This window comes from Haematobia irritans, chromosome 3, assembly GCF_050003625.1.
Source record: "Haematobia irritans isolate KBUSLIRL chromosome 3, ASM5000362v1, whole genome shotgun sequence".
Classification (NCBI taxonomy): Eukaryota; Metazoa; Arthropoda; class Insecta; order Diptera; family Muscidae; genus Haematobia; species Haematobia irritans.
The window spans coordinates 143,221,518-143,243,683 of NC_134399.1; the positions used below are offsets into that span (position 1 = coordinate 143,221,518).

Genomic DNA, 22,166 nt, shown 5'->3' on the forward strand with positions numbered 1-22,166 from the left:
AAATTGTTCCAACAATTTTGGTGTAATTCATGGCATAATTCTGTCAATTTTAATTTCAATTTAATGTTTTGTCAATACGCCAGGTCATTGATAGACTTCAACAAACCACACACAAATTTTTTCGTTCAAATTCAAAAATATTTGTTGAGGATTAAATGTAACGTTCAACAACAAATATTTTGTAATGTTGGATGCTCAACAAATTACTTACAAATTATGTTATTGAGATCACAAATTATTTGTTGCTTTCTGATGGTAACGATTGATAAAAACTTCTTTGTAATAATGGTTATTAAAAGTACAAATTAGTTTGTTTCAGGGAAATTAACAAATTTTGTTATTGGTTTTCCAACAAAAGTTATTGGTTCTCAAACTTATTTTTTATCTGTGTATAAAAATTGGAAAGTTCTACTATCTTTTTTTTTCATAATGTGGAACTGTCGACCTTTTTCGTTGTTGACGTTTTCAAAATGCATTTTAATTTTTTTTAATTAGTAATTTCGTATAGTCCGTTTATTTTCAAGTAATTGCAGAACTATTATATGGAGGCTATACTATCAAAACTTTTATGCTTTTCCACTAACATTATTTTCTATAGTTGCAGGCATATTTATGTGAACACATGGTACTGCAGTAATAGAAGTACGACCAACAGATTTATTTTCAAATGTTTATCCACAAACACTGTGACAAAACAAATGATTATAAAGTAGTTTGTGTGAGCTTGTGTGGTATACAACTCTAAAGGATCTTCTGTGCACTTGGAGTTCTCCACTGTACATTGTGACTTGTGGCCATTTGTAGTGGATGTATCTCATTTCTCTCGTCAAAACACACAAGGACTAAACCACTGTTTTAACTGTCAAAATGTACGTGTGTGTTTGTGTATGTAAACCTTGACCTGATGTTTGCTATAATGCGTGAGCTTGTGCTGCATACATAAATGCCACAAACACATACACACACAAACACGAAAGTGTATTTTCATACCTTTCTCATCCGGTTTACTTGCAAACTCACGTAAATGCATTTTCAAAACTTATCTACAGGCTGTTAAAGCTGAAATGAAAAACATGTACGCATCCGTGTGCATTTTATGTTGCACCAGGCACTCTAGAAAGCCAGCTCATTTGTACAGACTCCAAATAGAGGTATTTGAAGTGCGTACGTGTCTATGCATTCGATGTCGCCCGTTTTGGTAACCGATGTGTTGGCGGTCCCTGTAGTTGTGTTTTTATCTTTTGTTTGTACAATTCTTAAATATTTGTTTTTCGCCTCCCCCAGAAAAGAAAACAATAAAACTTAGCACGCCCACATAGATTAACATTGACAAAATGCTCACATATAAGTGACTGTGTATTAGAGTGCAAGTTTTTTAATCAATTTTCTTTTTGGAGAAGTAGTGAAAAAAGTATAAGAGAGTATAAAGAGACATAGTTTTCTTACCTCCCATAAAATGTTAACTTTCGAATAAGATTTGCTAATTAGATTAATTGAAAACATTAAATAAATTTTAAATGAACGTTTAGGAATCCATATCCAAAGCTATCACTACAGTGATAGAAGAGTTTTTTAGAAATAAAATTTTGACAAAATTTTCTATAGACATACAATTTTGGCAAAGTTTTCTATAGAAATAAAATTTTGACAAAATTTTCTATAGAAATAAAATTTTAAACAAATTTTCTATAGAACTAAAATTTTGACAAATTTTTTTATGGAAATAAAATTTTGAAGAAATTTTCTATAGAAATAAAATTTTAAACAAATTTTCTATAGAAATAAAATTTTGACAAAATTTTTTATGGAAATAAAATTTTAAAAATATTTTCCATAGAAATATAACTTTGAAAAATTATCTATATAAATATAATTTTGACAAAATTTTCTATAGAAATAAAATTTTGACAATATTTTCTATAGAAATAAAATTTTGACAAAATTTTCTATAGAAATAAAATTTTGACAAAATTTTCTATAGAAATAAAATTTTGACAAAATTTTCAATAAAAATAAAATTTTCCATTGAAATAAAATTTTTGACAAAATTTTCTATAGAAATAAAATTTTGACAAATTTTTTATAGAAATAAAATTTTTACCAAATTTTCAATAGAAATAAAATTTTTACCAAATTTTCAATAGAAATAAAATTTTGACAAAATTTTCTATGGAAATAAAATTTTAAAAATTTTTCATAGAAATATAATTTTGATAAAATTTTCTATGGAAATAAAATCTTGACAAAATTTTCTATAGAAATAAAAATTTGACAAAATTTTCTATAGAAATAAAATTTTGACAAAATTTTCTATAAAAATACAATTTTCTATAGAAATAAAATTTTGACAAAATTTTTTATAGAAATAACATTTTGACAAATTTTCTATAGTAATAAAATTTTGACAAAAATTTCTATAAGACTAAAATTTTCTGTAGAACTAAAATTTTGTGAAAATTTTCTATAGAAATAAAATTTGGACAAAATTTTCTATAGAAATAAAAATTTACAAAACTTTCTAAAGAAATAAAATTTTTACAAAATTTTCTATAAAAATAGAATTTTAATAAAATTTTCTATAGAAATAAAATTTTGACAAAATTTTCTATAGAAATAAAATTTTGACTAATTTTCTATAGAAATCAAATTTTAAAAATATTTTCCATAGAAATATAATTTTGTCAAAATTTCCTATAGAAATATAATTTTGTTTTGTTATTGTTGGTTTTTGTTCTTTAATCATTGTTGTTGTTTTTTTGATTTCAGCTTAAAACCATACATTGACAAAACTACAAGTGTAGCTTAACCAACAGAGGAAAAGAATGTTTGTCAAATTTATTTGGGTGAAGCCCTATAGGCTGCAAGATGGTTGGATGGACGCACGTTTCGGAATTACCACATTCCTCATCAGCATCCTCTACCTGCAGCAAAACTATCAACCAATTATCAGAATAAATTCAGACATTTCATTAAATCCAACAATAAACCGCACTTGAACCTTCCGAAAAAAATGCTTTACATTGATAGCCGGCTTATGCCGAAATAAATTCGTACAAACATCTCTCTTTTCCTTTGCCACCATCAAATCATCGATTTGAGTGAAGTTGGCTGTGTTTTATTTTGAGCGTGCTTCCTCTTCTTTCTTTCATTCGTTTTGTTTTGTTATTGTTGGTTTTTGTTCTTTAATCATTGCTGTTGTTTTTTTGATTTCAGCTTAAAGCTGAAATAAAAAAAAAAAACAACAGCAGAAATATAATTTTGACAAAATTTTCTATAGAAATAAAATTTTGACAAAATTTCCATAGAAATAAAATTTTGACAAAATTTTCTATCGAAATAAAATTTTGACAAAATTTTCTATAGAAATAAAATTTTGACAAAATTTTCTATAGAAATTAAATGTTGACAAATTTTTCTATTGAAATAAAAGTTTTTCAAAAATTTTCTATAGAAATAAAAATAAAATTGTGACAAAATTTTCTATAGAAATACAATTTTGACAAAATTTTTCAAAGAAATATAATATTGAAAAAATTTTCTATAGAAATATAATATTGACAAAATTTTCTATAGAAAAAAAATTTTGACAACATTTTCTATAGAAATAAAATTTTGACAAAATTTTCTATAGAAATATAAATTTTGACAAAATTTTCTGTAGAAATAAAATTTTGACAAAATTTTCTATAGAAATAAAATTTTGACAAAATTTTCTATAGAAATACAAATTTGACAAAATTTTCTATAGAAATAAAATGTTGACAACATTTTTTATAGAAATACAAATTTGATTAAATTCTCTATACAAATAAAATGTTGACAAAGTTCTCTATAGAAATAAAATTTGACAAAATTTTCTATAGCAATAAAATTTTGACAAAATTTTCTATAGAAATAAAATTTTGACAAAATTTTCTATAAAAATAAAAATTTGAAAAAAAAATCTATAAAAATAAAAATTTGAAAAACATTTTCTATAGAAATAAAATTTTGACAAAATTTTCTATAGACATAAAATTTGAAAAAAAAATTTCTGTAAAAATAAAATTTTAATAAAATTTTCTATAGAAATAAAATTTTGACAATATTTTCTATAAAAATTAAATTTTAATAAAATTTTCTATAGAAATACAATTTTGACAAATTTTCTATAGAAATAAAATTTTAAAAAAATTTTCTATAGAAATAAAATTTTGTTTAAATTTTCAATAGAAATAAAATTTTGACAAAATTTCCTATGGAAATAAAATTTTAAAAAAATTTTCAATAGAAATATAATTTTGACAAAATTTTCTATGGAAATAAAATTTTGACAAAATTTCCATAGAAATAAAATTTTGACAAATTTTCTATAGAAATAAAAATTTGACAAAATTTTCTATAGAAATAAAATTTTGACAAAATTTTCTATAGAAATAAAATTTTGACAAAATTTTATATAGAAATAAAATTTTGACAAAATTTTCCATTGAAATATAATATTGACAAAATTTTCTATAGAAATAAAGTTTTGACAAAATTTTATATAGAAGTAAAATTTTGACAAAATTTTCTATAGAAATAAAATGTTGGCAAAATTTTGATTTTCGATAGAAATGAAATTTTGACCAAAATTTTCCATAGAAATGAAATTTTTTCGTTTTGTTTGTTATTGTTGGCTTCTCTTCAATCGTTATTGTTGTTTTTTTGTTTTTTGATCTCAGCTTAAAGCCATGCATTGACTAAAGTACAAGTGTAGCTTAACCAACAGAGGAAAAGTATGCTTGTCAAATTTATTTGGGCAAAGCCCTATAGACTGCAAGATGGTTGGATGTACAGCTGTTTCGGAATTACCACATTCCTCATCAGCATCCTCTACTTGCAGCAAAACTATCAACCAATTATCAGAGTAAATTCGGGTAATTCACTCAACCCAACGTGAACTACACTTGAACCTCCCGAAAAACAAGCATACTTTTCCTCTGTTGGTTAAGCTACACTTGTAGTTTAGTCAATGCATGGCTTTAAGCTGAGATCAAAAAACAAAAAAACAACAATAACGATTGAAGAGAAGCCAACAATAACAAACAAAACGAATGAAGATAGAGGAAGCACGCTCAAAAACAAACCCAGCCAAATACATACAAATCGATGATTTGAGTTTGGCAAAGGAAAAGAGATATGCTGGCAAATTTGTTTAGGCAGTAGCCGACTATCAAACCCTTTTTCGGGAGGTTCAAGTGTAGTTCACGTTGGGTTGAGTGAATTACCCGAATTTATTCTGATAATTGGTTGATAGTTTTGCTGCAAGTAGAGGATGCTGATGAGGAATGTGGTAATTCCGAAACAGCTGTACATCCAACCATCTTGCAGTCTATAGGGCTTTGCCCAAATAAATTTGACAAGCATACTTTTCCTCTGTTGGTTAAGCTACACTTGTAGTTTAGTCAATGCATGGCTTTAAGCTGAGATCAAAAAACAAAAAAAAAACAACAATAACGAAATGAAATTTTGACAAAATTTTCTATAGAAATAAAAATTGTAAAATTTGGTTTGGTATGTTTTCGACAAATAAACAATTTAAATCTTATTTTTACATTTGATTAATAAAATATAGAGAATTCTATATCTTGATAGTACTTACAATAAAGGGGACTGTATTGTGGGCTCTATTAGGAAATCACTTTAGTATACAGCTAGTTAGTTTGGGACACAGGTACCTTTATATTAACACCCTATTGCCCAGTAGGAAGTTGAATAATGTTTCCATCAATGGCCTTTATTTACATTGCTTCGCTATTTTTTTTTTTTATTTGCAACTCACCATTGTTTATCTAATGCTGTGCATTTTGTTTATGTGGGTATTGTTCTTCTCGTTTGTTTATTTAGTGCTGCTAACCATCCATATGGAAAACTTCCATAGAATTGCATTGACCTGCTGTGTATTTGTGTGGTGTAGTGTCCTCGAATTGGTTAGCAGCAAATGGAACATAGGCGTACACATGTTCTCGGTGCAATTAATCTTGCAATATTTGCTTTTACTTGTATTTTGTTCATTTGCATATTGTGCACTATTCCAAAAAAACGCCCAAAATATTTGCAATAAAACAAAGGCTTTCAAAGGCATGAAACATATGTCCGGAGTTAATGTCCAAAGGCAAATAGCCAAAGATCTATGATGCTATAGTTTTTTTGAAAAATCATATCTGCACCAATCATTGATGGGGGTCCATTTCAATAGTTTTGGTAAAGAACGGAAAGGTCAAAGGAGTTGTTAAGAGTCAATGCCTACAGGGATGGTACGAATTATTGTAAATTGAAAGAAAATACGTTAGCATAAATCCTCAATGCTTGCATATGGTGATAGTAAACAAATTTTTCTAAAATGGGGCATATGGTCGAAAACAAAATGTTGTTCAAAATAAAAAAAAAAACAAAAATGAGTCGTAAAAAATGAGGCGAATGAAAATTTTAACAACCAAACAAAAAATTTTATTTGTCAAAATTTTATTTGTATAGACAACTTTGTAAAAATTATATCTATGTATCGAAATAAAATACTTTGTAGGAGTTAAGAAAAGTATATGTCTTTATACTGACTTATATTTTTTTCATTCATTCTTAAAAAAAAAAAAACAAGTAAGAAAAGTCTAAAGTCGGGCGGGGCCGACTATATTATACCCTGCACCACTTTGTAGATCCACATTTTCGATACCTAAATATAAATATATCCCTAAATCTCAACCGATTTCAACCAAATTTGGCATGCATAGTTATAATGTTATTTCTACACCCTGGCCACAATTTCACGTAAATCGCATTACAACTTTGACCTCTGTGGGAGCTATAAATAAATCTGAACCGATTTGGCATGCATAGCTGCAATGTTAATTCTACTCCCTGTGAAAAATTTAAAGCAAATTAGGGAAAAACTCTGGCTTCTGGGGCCATATAAGTGCATATCGGGCGAAAGATATATATGGGAGCTATATCTAAATCTGAACCGATTTCGATCAAACCGGCACACTTAACGACACTATCAATTGTACTCCTTGTGCAAAATTTAAAGTAAATCAGGCTAAATCAGGCAGCTTCTGGGTTCATATAAGTAGATTTCGGGCGAAAGTCATATATGGGAGCTATATCTAAAACTGAACCGATTTTTTTTGCAAAATCAATAGGGTTCTATTCTGACCCAAAGTACATACTTATAACAAATTTAAAGTTGATTGATTACAGACGGACGGACATGGATAGATCGGCTCTTCTGAACAATATTGCCAAAGACACCATACGAGTATGTCTATCTCGTCTCCTTTTAGGTGTTGCAAACATATGCACTAACTTATAATACCCTGTTCCACAGCGTGGCGCAGGGTATAAAAATAATGAAACAACTTAAAATTATGAAAACTTTATTCCTATAGAAAATTTTATTTTTATAGAAAATTTTATTCTAACGAAAATTTTGTCAAAAATTTATTTTTATAAAAAATGTTGTAAAAATTTTATTTCTATAGAAAATTTTGTCAAAATTTTATTTCTATAAAAAATGTTGTCAAAATTTTATTTCTATAGAAAATTTTGTTAAAATTTTATTTTTATAGAAAATTTTGTCAAAATTTTGTTTCTATAGAAAATGTTGCAAAATTTTATTTCTATAGAAAATGTTGTCAAAATTTTATTTCTATAGAAAATGTTGTCAAAATTTTATTTCTATAGAAAATGTTGTCAAAATTTTATTTCTATAGAAAATTTTGTCAAAATTTTATTTCTATAGAACATTTTGTCAAAATTTTATTTCTATAGAACATTTTGTCAAAATTTTATTTCTATAGAAAATTTTGTTAAAAATTTATTTTTATAGAAAATTTTGTCAAAATTTTGTTTCTATAGAAAATTTTATTAAAATTTTATTTCTATAGAAAATTTTGTCAAAATTTTATTTTTATATAAATTTTTGTCAAAATTTTGGTTCTGTAGAAAATTTTATTAAAATTTTATTTCTATAGAAAATTTGTGAAGTATCTCTTAGATGAAGAGGAATATTTTACAAAATCTACCTAGAGCTCAAGAATTCTACCAATGTACCAAACAGTAACAAGTCTCATCTGATTTTCGACAGAATTCTACCAACGGTGGCAACCGTGCTTAAACTACTCACAATAACGAATGCCATACATGAACGCATATTTGTGTTGGTGAGTGGCTCATATTTGTATGATTTGGCATCGGATTTATTCACTCAATTGCTTGTAACTTTGTAATTTTTCGGTCGATTTTCTTTTAGTTGTTTTTTTTTTCTTAAGTTAAAGTATCATCTTTACGAACATGAGAAACATTTTTTTCAATGGTTTATACTTTTCTGGCGGCAAAGAGTCGTTGTAAAACACGTTTTTTTAATATTTGCCCTATTTCCATCGATATATTTTTAACCACTTAAGTTATCGTTTCACAATTTATTTCATATTGGTGTAAAACTTTTTTTTTGCTCACTGTGTATATATAGGGATAGGAAAGCTTTCAATGGTTACGGAAAATATAAAAAACCCCCATTTTAATGAACCTTCATTAGAGCAGGCTAAGCTAACCAAAATGTTGTAATTGTAGAACAGATATGATAATCATTCTGTCTATGTATTCACAAAACAGTTAACATCTTAAAATTAATCCACATATAAAATATATGCAATTGACTTCTAACTGATATATAAAACCATATGGAGCTACATAAAAACGGCCTTTGTTATTAAATTAGTTAGCAAACACATTTTCCAAAAAACTCTCATATGTTTTAAACTGACAAAGACAATAAAATTAAAAAAAAAAATACTATGACCTAATCTTACCAGTTTGTGTGGTACTTCTGTGGAATAAACTCCTCAGATATGTCATCAGTCTTCGATGCAACGGCCTATGACGATGCCTCGATGAACGTCTCGATTTACCCTGTTCCACATCATCTTCGCCCTTTAGCTCATCCACTTCACTGCCACACTTTGAGGCATCGACAATAATTTCTATGCTACGCTGTTTGCCACGATTGGAAGCTTGAAAGGAGGAATGCGATGAATGCGATTGTGTCAAAGCTGTTGTCACAGGAACAATTAAAGCATCATTGGGATTTTGGCCTGTACCAGCTATTGAGGCGATATTCATGGTATTGCCACAGCCATCCATAACGCCAACGCCAACACCACCACCAGAAATACTACCTATTGTGGATCCTGGTCCCGGTTGTTGTTGGATAACCGAACGACTGGTGCTTGCTATACATGTGTCCCGTGGCAGCGATGTCTCAGATGATGCGGCTATACCAACACCGCTTCCGCCTGCTGTCGCACCATTGTTAGTGGTATTGGGATTATGCGTCAAGTGTGTGCCATTGGATGCATTTACCACACTACCGCGATAGATTAACTCACTGTCATGTGATATGGTGCGTATGGTGTGCAAACCCGTATGATGGGATATGCTGGTGACTAAACCACCACCGTTTCCTCCATTGCCGCCAGCATCAGCACCCTGATGGCCTCCATTGGAAGAGCCATTTAAACCGGTATAGTAGGCGCTTGTGGGACGTTGTACTTGTGGACCTGCCATGGTAACTTCAAAACTTTGTTGCTCTATGCAAATGTTTTGCAATTGTGGGATTTGTTGAAAAGTTAGTCCTTCGTCCTTTTGTTTTCCTCTTTTCTTCGTAGTTTTGCTGAGCTTATTTTCTAATGGAACACAAATTGATTTTTTTCTTGTTTTCGTTTTGTTTTACCTATGTGATATCAAGTATCAATCTACCATACGTCACTACTACTGGAAGGGGATTATGGATTTGAAAATTGCTTTAGTCTCTCTAGTTTGGTTTTCGGGGGATGTCAATGGTTATTATTGTTAACAATTTTCGGGAGGGGATTTTTCTATTTGGTATCTTTACTATTTATAAATCATTTTGTTCTCTCTATGTCGTTCGGTTTATTAATATGCCTGTTCTAGTTTAATTTAAATTTTACAATTTTCAGGTACATCATACTTTTCTTTGGCACTATTTTTAGTAATTTTACAGAATTTTGTATAAATCATTTTTCGCTTTGGTTATTTTTTTTGTTGCAAATTTCTTCCTTGAATCCCCTTGGATTTAGCTTCGTTGGAGTTAGTGGTTGCTGAGCTTGTTGATTGTTCTTTTTTTTTGCTATGTCTAATTTTTGTTAGCTTTTGGTTAGTACATCAAATTGTGTTAGTCTTGGATTTTTGTTAGGACTATATTGCGACACAAATATACACACAGAGTTAAACATTGAGCGCTAGTTTTGCTTTTGTTGTGTTAGCGATTATCTGCAAAAATACAAAAAACAAAACATAATTTTATTTTTTAACCAAAGAGTTTTATTACATTTGTATAATAAGGCTTTTATGAGATGAGGCAACTATATTATGTTAATTGTATGAAATTTTAAGTCAATGTATCAACTCAACAAAAACAACGGCATTTTTTTAGTTTGTAATCCCAGCAAAAAATTGAAAGTTTTCCTAAATTCACAACTTTAAAAGCACTTCCAAAAATGTCCTCCCAAAGATGTTTTTTTATTTTAACTACACAGGGAGTTCTTTTAATTCAATTTTTTATAACTCGTTTCATACAAGCCCTGGAATACATAGAAAATTCTTTGTTTGACAAAATATGAAAAATAAAAAATTAATTCACTTCCATCACACCTTAAAAAACGATGGAAATTCAGTGCAACGGCTGTTGAAATGAATGACGTCCCTCCTATGACAAGCCCATATTAAATTCATCGCTTCTGACACAAATCCAAATTATAACGGATACTTCAAAGTAAAAATGTTTTCTTAATTCCAAAAAAAAAAAAAACTTTAAACCAAAGATGCTAAATCCTCAAACTAATTCTTAGTATATATTTGAGGCATTTTAATCTTAAATCTAAGGATTCAATATTTCAGTAAATTTCATGACAATTTGCTTCAATCAAAAATGTATTTCTTTACTTTAAGGAAAATTTGCCTTAGTTTATGATTTTAACGGCAAATTGGATAAAAACTAAGGTCTCTAGCAGCCCAAAAAGTAAAAAATGGGAGACCGTTCTATATGAGGGCTATACGAAAACATGGACCCATACAGTCCAGTTTCGGCACACGAAACTTGATTTCAAATTTCAGGCAATTCCGATTGCAAATACGGTTTCTAGAAGCCCAAGAAATAAAATTTGGAGGTACGTCTATATGGGGAATATATCAAAACATGAACCGATGGACACCATTTTCGGTACACCTATTTGTGGTCCTCTAATACCTCGAGATATCCAATTTCAGGCAAATCGGATAGAAAATACTTTACTTTAAGAAAATTTCTTTACTTTAAGGAAAATTTGCCTTAGTTTATGATTTTAACGGCAAATTGGATAAAAACTAAGGTCTCTAGCAGCCCAAAAAGTAAAAAACGGGAGACCGTTCTATATGAGGGCTATACGAAAACATGGACCCATACAGTCCAGTTTCGGCACACGAAACTTGATTTCAAATTTCAGGCAATTCCGATTGCAAATACGGTTTCTAGAAGCCCAAGAAATAAAATTGGGAGGTACGTCTATATGGGGAATATATCAAAACATGAACCGATGGACACCATTTTCGGTACACCTATTTGTGGTCCTCTAATACCTCGAGATATCCAATTTCAGGCAAATCGGATAGAAAATACCGTTTCTAGAAGCCCATGACCCCAAATCAGGTGGTCAATTTATATGGGGGCTATACCGAAACATGGACCAATATAGCCTATCTTCGAACTTGACCTGCTTGCAGACAAAAGACGAGTTTGTGCAAAATTTCAGCACGATTGCTTCATTATTGAAGACTGTAGCGTGATTACAACAGACAGACGAACATGGTTAAATCGTCTTAGAAGTTCTTCCTGATTAAGAATATGAACATATATCTATATAAAGGGTGATTCTTTTGAGGTTAGGATTTTCATGCATTAGTATTTGACAGATCACGTGGGATTTCAGACATGGTGTCAAAGAGAAAGATGCTCAGTATGCTTTGACATTTCATCATGAATAGACTTACTAACGAGCAACGCTTGCAAATCATTTAATTTTATTACCAAAATCAGTGTTCGGTTCGAAATGTGTTTCGCGCTTTACGTCCGATTTATGGTCTACATAATCGACTGGTTGAATGGCTACGTAAATAAGCAAAATTGCCGCATTTGGAGTGAAGAGCAACCAGAAGCCGTTCAAGAACTGCCCATGCATCCCGAAAAATGCGCTGTTTGGTGTGGTTTGTACGCTGGTGGAATCATTGGACCGTATTTTTTCAAAGATGCTGTTGGACGCAACGTTACGGTGAATGGCGATCGCTATCGTTCGATGCTAACAAACTTTTTGTTGCCAAAAATGGAAGAACTGAACTTGGTTGACATGTGGTTTCAACAAGATGGCGCTACATGCCACACAGCTCGCGATTCTATGGCCATTTTGAGGGAAAACTTCGGAGAACAATTCATCTCAAGAAATGGACCGGTAAGTTGGCCACCAAGATCATGCGATTTGACACCTTTAGACTATTTTTTGTGGGGCTACGTCAAGTCTAAAGTCTACAGAAATAAGCCAGCAACTATTCCAGCTTTGGAAGACAACATTTCCGAAGAAATTCGGGCTATTCCGGCCGAAATGCTCGAAAAAGTTGCCCAAAATTGGACTTTCCGAATGGACCACCTACGACGCAGCCGCGGTCAACATTTAAATGAAATTATCTTCAAAAAGTAAATGTCATGGACCAATCTAACGTTTCAAATAAAGAACCGATGAGATTTTGCAAATTTTATGCGTTTTTTTAAAAAAAAAGTTATCAAGCTCTTAACAAATCACCCTTTATATAAAATTCAATCTATGTTTGTTTACTTGTTTGTTTGTTTGTTTGTATGTTCCGAGTTGGCTCCGAAACGGCTGAACCGATTTACTTGAAACTTTCAGAGATCGTAGGGGGCGTTCATGTGGTGAAAATAGGGTACCTCATTTTTTGACACCTGGTCGCGGAGGGGGACCTCCCCTTTGTCGGACTTTTTGAAAATTTGACCAAAGTTGACCGATTTGCTTGAAATTTTCATTGAAGGTTGGGTTTGGTATTTAGACAAAGATCCGCTACTTTATATTTCGATATTTGGTGGCGGAGGGGGACCTCCCCTTTGTTCGACTTTTTTTAAAGTACAGTGAAAAAAACTAAAATTCTCTAAATTATCTGAGATTTACAGAGAACATGCGGTGAGGTTATGGAATTAATATGGGGTACCTGATGGTTTCATATGTGGACGGGGAGGGGGACCTCCCCCTTGCCCTACTTTTTTAAACTTGGAACAAAATTATTCGATTTGCTTGAAATTTTCATTGAATGTTGGGGTTGGCATCTAGACAAAAATCCACTACATTATTTTTCGATATTTGGTCGGGGAGGGGGACCACCCCTTTGCCCGACTTTTTTTTTAAAGTACAGTGGAAACAAAACTAAACTCCCCCGACTGAAATTTTACGGAAAAATTAGTGAGGTTATGATATTTATATCAGGTTCCTAATTTTTTAATAAAAATAAAAGGACATAGGGAGACATCCGCTTCTCTTAAGTAACTACATACAGAGAAACAATTAAACTTTACCGAGTTACTTGAAATTTACAGAGGACTGGGGAGAGGTTACGATATTAATAGTTGATACCTGATTTTGTGATATTTGGACGGAAGAGAGGCCGCCCCTTTAGGCTTATAATTTGCTTGACATTTTCTGGGACGTTTACAAAAGATACGCTACATCACTTTTCGATATTTGGTCGGGGAGTAGGTCCTTCTCTAAAACTGCAAAAAAAACAAAAATTCTTAAGTTTTCTTGAAATTTACAAAGGCAGTGGGGGAAGGTTATGAACGAAGTTTCAAGAATTTTCAGGGAAGGTTAGGGGTGCTATTCACTACGGTGTTTGTCGATATTGTATCGGAGAAAGTGACGGCCCTTTAAAACAACAGAGCAAAATTTAAACATCGCCGATCTACTTGAAATTTACGGGGAACGTGGGAGGAGGTGATTCAATTTATACATGATTTTTAAATTAGAATATGATTTTTCGATATCTGGTTGGGGAAGGGGAAAATTGAAATAAACTTTGTCGATTTACTTCGATAGAATTTATAGGGACCATTGAGTAGTTGCGAAATTAATATAGGGTACGTGATAGTCCGATATCAGGTCGGAGTGGAGCGAAGGTGGGGGGAGGGTTCCCTTTTGTCCGTTTTTTTTTCTTAAATTGAAAGTAGTGGGTTGTCCGTAAATGGGAACTCGGTACATAATTTTATGATTTTTGAACAGGCTTCTACCAGACTTCTTTTTAGTAAAGAACTTAAATTTACATGAAATTGGCAGCCAACGTAGAGGGTGCATCATTTTCCAACATTTTAGCAAATGTTAATGTGGAAAATTTTTTTACTATTTTTGCTTTTTCCGATTTATTGGATGGGAAACAGTAATTCTTTGTATGTTATTATAATATAGTGCTTAATGTTCAGATATGTTGAGGAGTAGGATACCTTTTCTTGACAAACCATACTTAAAATTCACAAGAAATATAGAAGAAGGTGCACCCTCCCCCGCCGTATTTGTACCTATAGACGAAAAATCAAGTAGTCCGATTTGTTTAAAAGAATTCAAATCTTTTCGAATTTGTTTTCAGCACGAAGGATATAGTTGACTAAGTTAACGCAAAATATTCCTCAGAATATGCTTCGCAAGGCGCAGCGAAGCGGGCCGGGTTACGCTAGTACTTTATATAGTCGGAAATCAATATTTCTATTTGTTACAAACGCAATGACAAACTTATTATAGCCCCATCACCAAGGGGGTATAAGAAATTTGGGGAAGGTATACAAATTTTACAAGCAAAGATTATAAACATTTTTTAATTAAAATATCATTATTTTAAAGAAATTTGTTCTGACTATTGTGTAAATTGCCAGAATTGTTCCCTGATTTGCTTTAAAATTTTCACAAATAGTGAAGTTGATAGTGTTGTAAACTGTATAAAATTTCAAACCAAATCGATTCAGATTTACAAAGCTCCCATATAAAACATTCGCCCAATATACACTCATTTGACCACAGAGACCAAAGTTTCACTTAATGAAATTTTATTTTTTGAGTTGAAATAGGAGTTTATTGTACTACAATTCGTTGTTGCTATTAATAAAATATATAAAAAAAAATATTTAACAAAACGGGTCGAAATTCTAAAAAATGAAAAGGGGCAAATTTTAGAGGCCCATCAAGAGGGCTACGGCTCACTTAGGATCAAAATCAGGCTCACTAGTTGATCAATATCTCGGCTATGACCATACAAAATTTCAAAGAGCGATATACAACCGTTCCCAAATGATGAACATTTTGCTATTTGGGCTATCTCACCCCTCTATGCAATCATATATTTTTGATCCCTTTGTATGGGAGGTACCTGAAGGAGTAAACCGATCGGAACCAAACTTAGCATTTATCTTAGTTTTGATCATCAATGAGGTCCTATAAAGTTTCGGTTTTCTGCGACGCATCCTTCTATTTTTGTCCATTCGTTGTAGGGGTACGAATCACTGTGCGGCGCTTCATATCAATCGCCTTGATATTACAATTCCTAATTGCTTCTCCCCGAATTAATTTTATCGATCTTTTCATCCCCTTAGTATTTGGCAATTTTTTCGCGTTTTGCTATTTCACAAAATTGAAAATATTTCCCTATATATTTTGTGGTTTAAGGAAAAACATTTTTTTCTAATGCTTTTTGTATTTGAAGAAAAAATTCTATATGACTGTACGACTCTTTTTTTATTATCTCTGAAATTCTTAATGAACTGTGAAACACACTTTTTCATTTCGGTACACGTGAGTGATTTTTGGGTTTTTACACTTCCTTTATTTGTGAATCTAAATCTCTTGTGCATTGCTGTTTCGTTTGCAAATTGCGTAAGCAAATCGACGCAGATGCGTGCAAATGCATAAAACACGCTGGATATGTGGGCCAAATCGCTATGCAACAACGCAAGAAAAGTTGGCACTGTTGTTTGCAACAAAGTGGCCGAAAGATGAAGCATAAAATTAAACACAAGAGTTTATAGTGTAGACACCGAAGAAAAAATATGCTAAGTTAAGCTTTAGTATTTTAGGAAATTTTTTAGTTTCGCATAAATTTAACAGTAATATAAAAATAAAAGAATAAATAAAAATTCTGTGACCTAAATTTTGATATTGCCTTAAATTTTTATCAGTCTAATCCATCTTTGTGTTCTCAACAAATGTAAAACAAAACAAGTATATACGGCCGTAAGTTCGGCCAGGCCGAATCTTATGTACCATCCACCATGGATTGCGTAGAAACTTCTACGAAAGACTGTTATCCACAATCGAATTACTTGGATTGTGGTATCTTAAAACTTTTTAACATCGTTTTCTAAATTGTGAGTTAGTCCATACGTGGTATATATTAGACAAAGAAGTTATGTATAGGTAAGTCTACATATAATTACGAATCGAAATGGAAATTGTTATATGGGGGTCACTTATATGGGGGCTATATGGAATTATGAACATGATATGGACCAATTTTAGTGTGATTGGGGATCGATTTATCTGAGGGCTATATAACTATAGACCGATATGGACCTAGTTAGGCATGGTTGTTAACGGCTATATACTAGCACAATGTACCAAATTTCAACTCGGATGAAATTTGCTCCTCCAAGAGGCTCCAAAACCAAATCTCGGGATCGGTTTATATGGGGCTATATTTATGGACTGATATGGACCACTTTTGGCATGGTTGTTAAATATCATATAAAGGGTGATTTGTTAAGAGCTTGATAACTTAAAAAAAAAAAAAAACGCATAAAATTTGCAAAATCTCATCGGTTCTTTATTTGAAACGTTAGATTGGTCCATGACATTTATTTTTTGAAGATAATTTCATTTAAATGTTGACCGCGGCTGCGTCTTAGGTGGTCCATTCGGAAAGTCCAATTTTGGGCAACTTTTTCGAGCATTTCGGCCGGAATAGCCCGAATTTCTTCGGAAATGTTGTCTTCCAAAGCTGGAATAGTTGCTGGCTTATTTCTGTAGACTTTAGACTTGACGTAGCCCCACAAAAAATAGTCTAAAGGCGTCAAATCGCATGATCTTGGTGGCCAACTTACCGGTCCATTTCTTGAGATGAATTGTTCTCCGAAGTTTTCCCTCAAAATGGCCATAGAATCGCGAGCTGTGTGGCATGTAGCGCCATCTTGTTGAAACCACATGTCAACCAAGTTCAGTTCTTCCATTTTTGGCAACAAAAAGTTTGTTAGCATCGAACGATAGCGATCGCCATTCACCGTAACGTTGCGTCCAACAGCATCTTTGAAAAAATACGGTCCAATGATTCCACCAGCGTACAAACCACACCAAACAGTGCATTTTTCGGGATGCATGGGCAGTTCTTGAACGGCTTCTGGTTGCTCTTCACTCCAAATGCGGCAATTTTGCTTATTTACGTAGCCATTCAACCAGAAATGAGCCTCATCGCTGAACAAAATTTGTCGATAAAAAAGCGGATTTTCTGCCAACTTTTCTAGGGCCCATTCACTGAAAATTCGACGTTGTGGCATATCGTAAGTCTATTCATGATGAAATGTCAAAGCATACTGAGCATCTTTCTCTTTGACACCATGTCTGAAATCCCACGTGATCTGTCAAATACTAATGCATGAAAATCCTAACCTCAAAAGAATCACCCTTTACTACCACCACGTACCAAATTGCAACCAGATCGGATGAATTTTGCTTCTCCAGAAGGCACAGGAGATGAAATCTGGGGATCGGTTTATATGGGGGCTATATATAATTATGGACCGATGTGGACCAATTTTTACATGGTCATTAGAGACCATATACTAACAACATATACCAAATTTCAGCCGGATCGGATGAAATTTGCTTCTCTTAGAGGCTCCGCACGCCAAATCGGGGGATCGCTTTATATAGGGGCTATATATAATTATGGACCGATGTGGACTAATTTTTGCATGGTTGTTAAAGACCATATACTAACACCATGTACCAAATTTCAGCCGGATCGGATATAATTTGCTTCTCTAATAGCAATCGCAAACCAAATTTGGGGGTCCGTTTATATGGGGGCTGTACGTAAAAGTGAACCGATATTGCCCATTTGCAATACCATCCGACCTAAATCAATAACAACTACTTGTGCCAAGTTTCAAGGCGATAGCTTGTTTCGTTCGGAAGTTAGCGTGATTTCAACAGACAGACGGACGGACATGCTCAGGTCGACTTAGAATTTCACCACGACCCAGAATATATATATTTTATGGGGTCTTAGAGCAATATTTCGATATGTTACAAACGGAATGACAAAGTTAATATACCCCCATCCTATGGTGGAGGGTATACACATTTTTTTTTCGTTCCTATAACTCTACCTTTATCATTCGTATCAATCTTTAATAATTCCATTTGTGGTTTTCTATAAAAAAGACCATGAGATATCAGTAGCAATGAGAATCAGGCCGTAAGCTGATTCTCCTTGGTGATCTGCCACCCTCGGACCTCATTGAAATTCTCGTCATATGTTACCTTTTGTAATAAAATGCATGTTTAAACCAAGGAAGGAAAGGCGAACAAACCCAAAAAGAATAGCGAAAGTGGCAGCAGCTGTATCTACAGAAGCCAGTCGGCGGCTATGTCGTAGCTCATTCATTTGTGTTTTATAGAGTGTGACAATTGCACACACAGAACACCCACTAGCCACATAGATACTCTTTCTGTAGAGTATGAAAAAGCATCAAGCTGATGAAGAGCTGGGAATGCTATTTATAGCCTTTGGTCATTACCACTACATTTACAGTCTTCTTCAACCAGCTACTAAAACCCCTTTAGCCCAACAATGGCAAACAAAAGGCAAAGACAACAACTCACAATTGCCGCTTTTACTGCTACTGCCATTACAAAAGACTATGAGCTCCATAGTCTTTTGTCACTGCTGTGGCAGGAGAATCATCAATGACAAAAGCTAGCAATTGCAACTATCTCACAATTACTTGTGAGAGTACTCAAGCTGTTTAGCTGAATTGTATTTTGATATGGAGCCAGATTGCAAAGCTATAATAAAATATTTGTTTGTATTAGGGTGGACCAGTTATTAAATTTAAGCTTGATTGAACTACACCATCTAAAATAAGAAAAAAATTAACTGAAAATAAAGAAAAATTCATTGGCACCACATCACGGCCATTTTAACCAAACAGTAGTTCATTCTTACTATTTTTGGGAATAGTACGAACTTTTTTTCTGCTTTATTTCATATTGAACTTGTGTGTATCATTGTCATTGAACTTTACGCCGGCGTTTATTTCATAAAATATTTGAGACATACCTAAAAATATGAACATTTTATTGGGCTGTGAAAAATTTGGAAAAATAATAAAATTTAACTTCAAATAAATAATTTTTGTATAATAAAAATATAAAAAATTTATCGTTACCCAGCAAACAAATTTGGAAGTTCTTCTAAAGGCGCAAGTGTAAAAGCACTTCCAAAGAGGTCCTCCCAAAGATGTTCTTTATTTTAACAACGCAGGAAGTTGCTTTAATTCATATTATTATGAATGATAAATAAGTAAGAATAAATGAATTGGTACAAATTATTTAATTTTGTCGAAAAATAGTGGGAAATCCATCTTAGAAAAAATTGTCAATTCTTTAAAATGCAATGAGGTAAACCATTCAGACAAGCGTTAAAATGCATTAAAAATCATGAAAAAAAAAAACAAGTATATACGGCCGTAAGTTCGGCCAGGCCGAAGCTTATGTACACTCCACCATGGATTGCGTAGAAACTTCTACTGAAGACTGTCATCCACAATCGATTTACTTGGGTTGACTTGGGTTGCGGTAACTTTTGCCGATAACAAGGTATCTTAAAACTTCCTAATACAGTAATATATACCACGTAGTCCATACGTGGTATATATTAAACTTAAAATGGCCGATTAAATACGTATATAATGAAGTTTGACAAAATTTTCTATAGAAATAAATTTTTTACTAAATTTTCAAAAGATTAAAAATTTTGACAACACTCTCTATAGAATTAAAATTTTGACAACATTTTCTACAGAAATAAAATTTTGCCAAAATTTAAAAAAAATTGACAAAATTTTCTATAGGAATAAAATTTCGACAAACGTTGCTAGATTATTTTTGCTCGAGTGGCAAGCATGATTATGAACCGATATGGACCAATTTTTGTGTGATTGGGGATCGGCTATATATAACTATAGGCCGATATGGACCAATTTTGGCATGGTTATTAGCTGCCATATATTAACACCACGTTGCAAACTTCAACCGGATCGGTTGAATTTTGCTCGTCCAAGTGGCTCCGGAGTTCAAATCTGGGGATCGATTTATATAGGGGCTATATATAATTATGGACTGCTATGGACCAATTTTTGCATGGTTGTTAGAGACCATATACTAACACCATGTACCAAATTTCGGCCGAATCGGATGAAATTTGCTTCTCTTAGAGGATCCGCAAACCAAATCTGGGAATCGGTTTATATGGGGGCTATATATAATTATTGACCGATATGGACCAATTTTTGCATGTTTGTTAGAGACCATATACTAACACCACGTACCAAATTTCAGCCGGATCGGATGAAATTTGTTTCTCTTAGAGCAATCGCAAACCAAATTTGGGGGTCCGTTTATATGGGGGCTATACGTAAAGGTGGACTGATATGGACCAATTTTTGTATGGATGTTAGAGACCATATACTAACACCATATACCAAATTTCGGCCAAATCGGATGAAATTTGCTTCTCTTAGAGGATCCGCAAACCAAATCTGGGAATCGGTTTATATGGGGGCTATATATAATTATTGACCGATATGGACCAATTTTTGTATGGTTGTTAGAGACCATATACTAACACCACGTACCAAATTTCAACCGGATCGGATGAATTTTGCTCCTGTAAGAGGCTCCGGAGTTCAAATCTGGGGATCGGTTTATATAGGGGCTATATATAATTATGGACCGATATGGACCAATTTTTGCATGGTTGTTAGAGACCATATACTAACTCCATGTACCAAATTTCGGCCGAATCGGATGAAATTTGCTTCTGTTAGAGGATCCGCAAACCAAATCTGGGAATCGGTTTATATGGGGCTATATATAATTATTAACCGATATGGACCAATTTTTGCATGGTTGTTAGAGACCATATATTAACACCACGTACCAAATTTCAACCGGATCGGATGAATTTTGCTCCTCTAAGAGGCTCCGGAGTTCAAATCTGGGGATCGGTTTATATAGGGGCTATATATAATTATGGAGCGATATGGACCAATTTTTGCATGGTTGTTAGAGACCATATACTAACTCCATGTACCAAATTTCGGCCGAATCGGATGAAATTTGCTTCTGTTAGAGGATCCGCAAACCAAATCTGGGAATCGGTTTATATGGGGCTATATATAATTATTAACCGATATGGACCAATTTTTGCATGGTTGTTAGAGACCATATACTAACACCACGTACCAAATTTCAACCGGATCGGATGAATTTTGCTCCTGTAAGAGGCTCCGGAGTTCAAATCTGGGGATCGGTTTATATAGGGGCTATATATAATTATGGACCGATATGGACCAATTTTTGCATGGTTGTTAGAGACCATATATTAACACCATGTACCAAATTTCAGCCGGATCGGATGAAATTTGCTTCTCTTAGAGGATCCGCAAACCAAATCTGGGAATCGGTTTATATGGGGGCTATATAAAATTATTGACCGATATGGACCAATTTTTGCATGTTTGTTAGAGACCATATACTAACACCACGTACCAAATTTCAACCGGATCGGATGAATTTTGCTCCTCTAAGAGGCTCCGGAGTTCAAATCTGGGGATCGGTTTATATGGGGGCTATATATAATTATGGACCGATATGGACCAATTTGTGCATGGTTGTTAGAGGCCATATATTAACACCATATACCAAATTTCAACCGGATCGGATGAATTTTGCTCCTGTAAGAGGCTCCGGAGTTCAAATCTGGGGATCGGTTTATAT

General features: G+C 32.7%; 1 protein-coding gene across 1 annotated transcript in view; it reads right to left on the reverse strand.

Moving 5' to 3' along the window:
* Window positions 1-22,166, reverse strand: part of LOC142229025 (uncharacterized) — a 549,429-nt gene that overhangs the window by 137,310 nt on the left and 389,953 nt on the right. Inside the window, 1 exon segment of the mRNA XM_075299556.1 lies at window positions 8,829-10,308. Within this exon segment, the coding sequence (XP_075155671.1) occupies window positions 8,829-9,582 (754 nt within the window). The 5' untranslated portion in view covers window positions 9,583-10,308.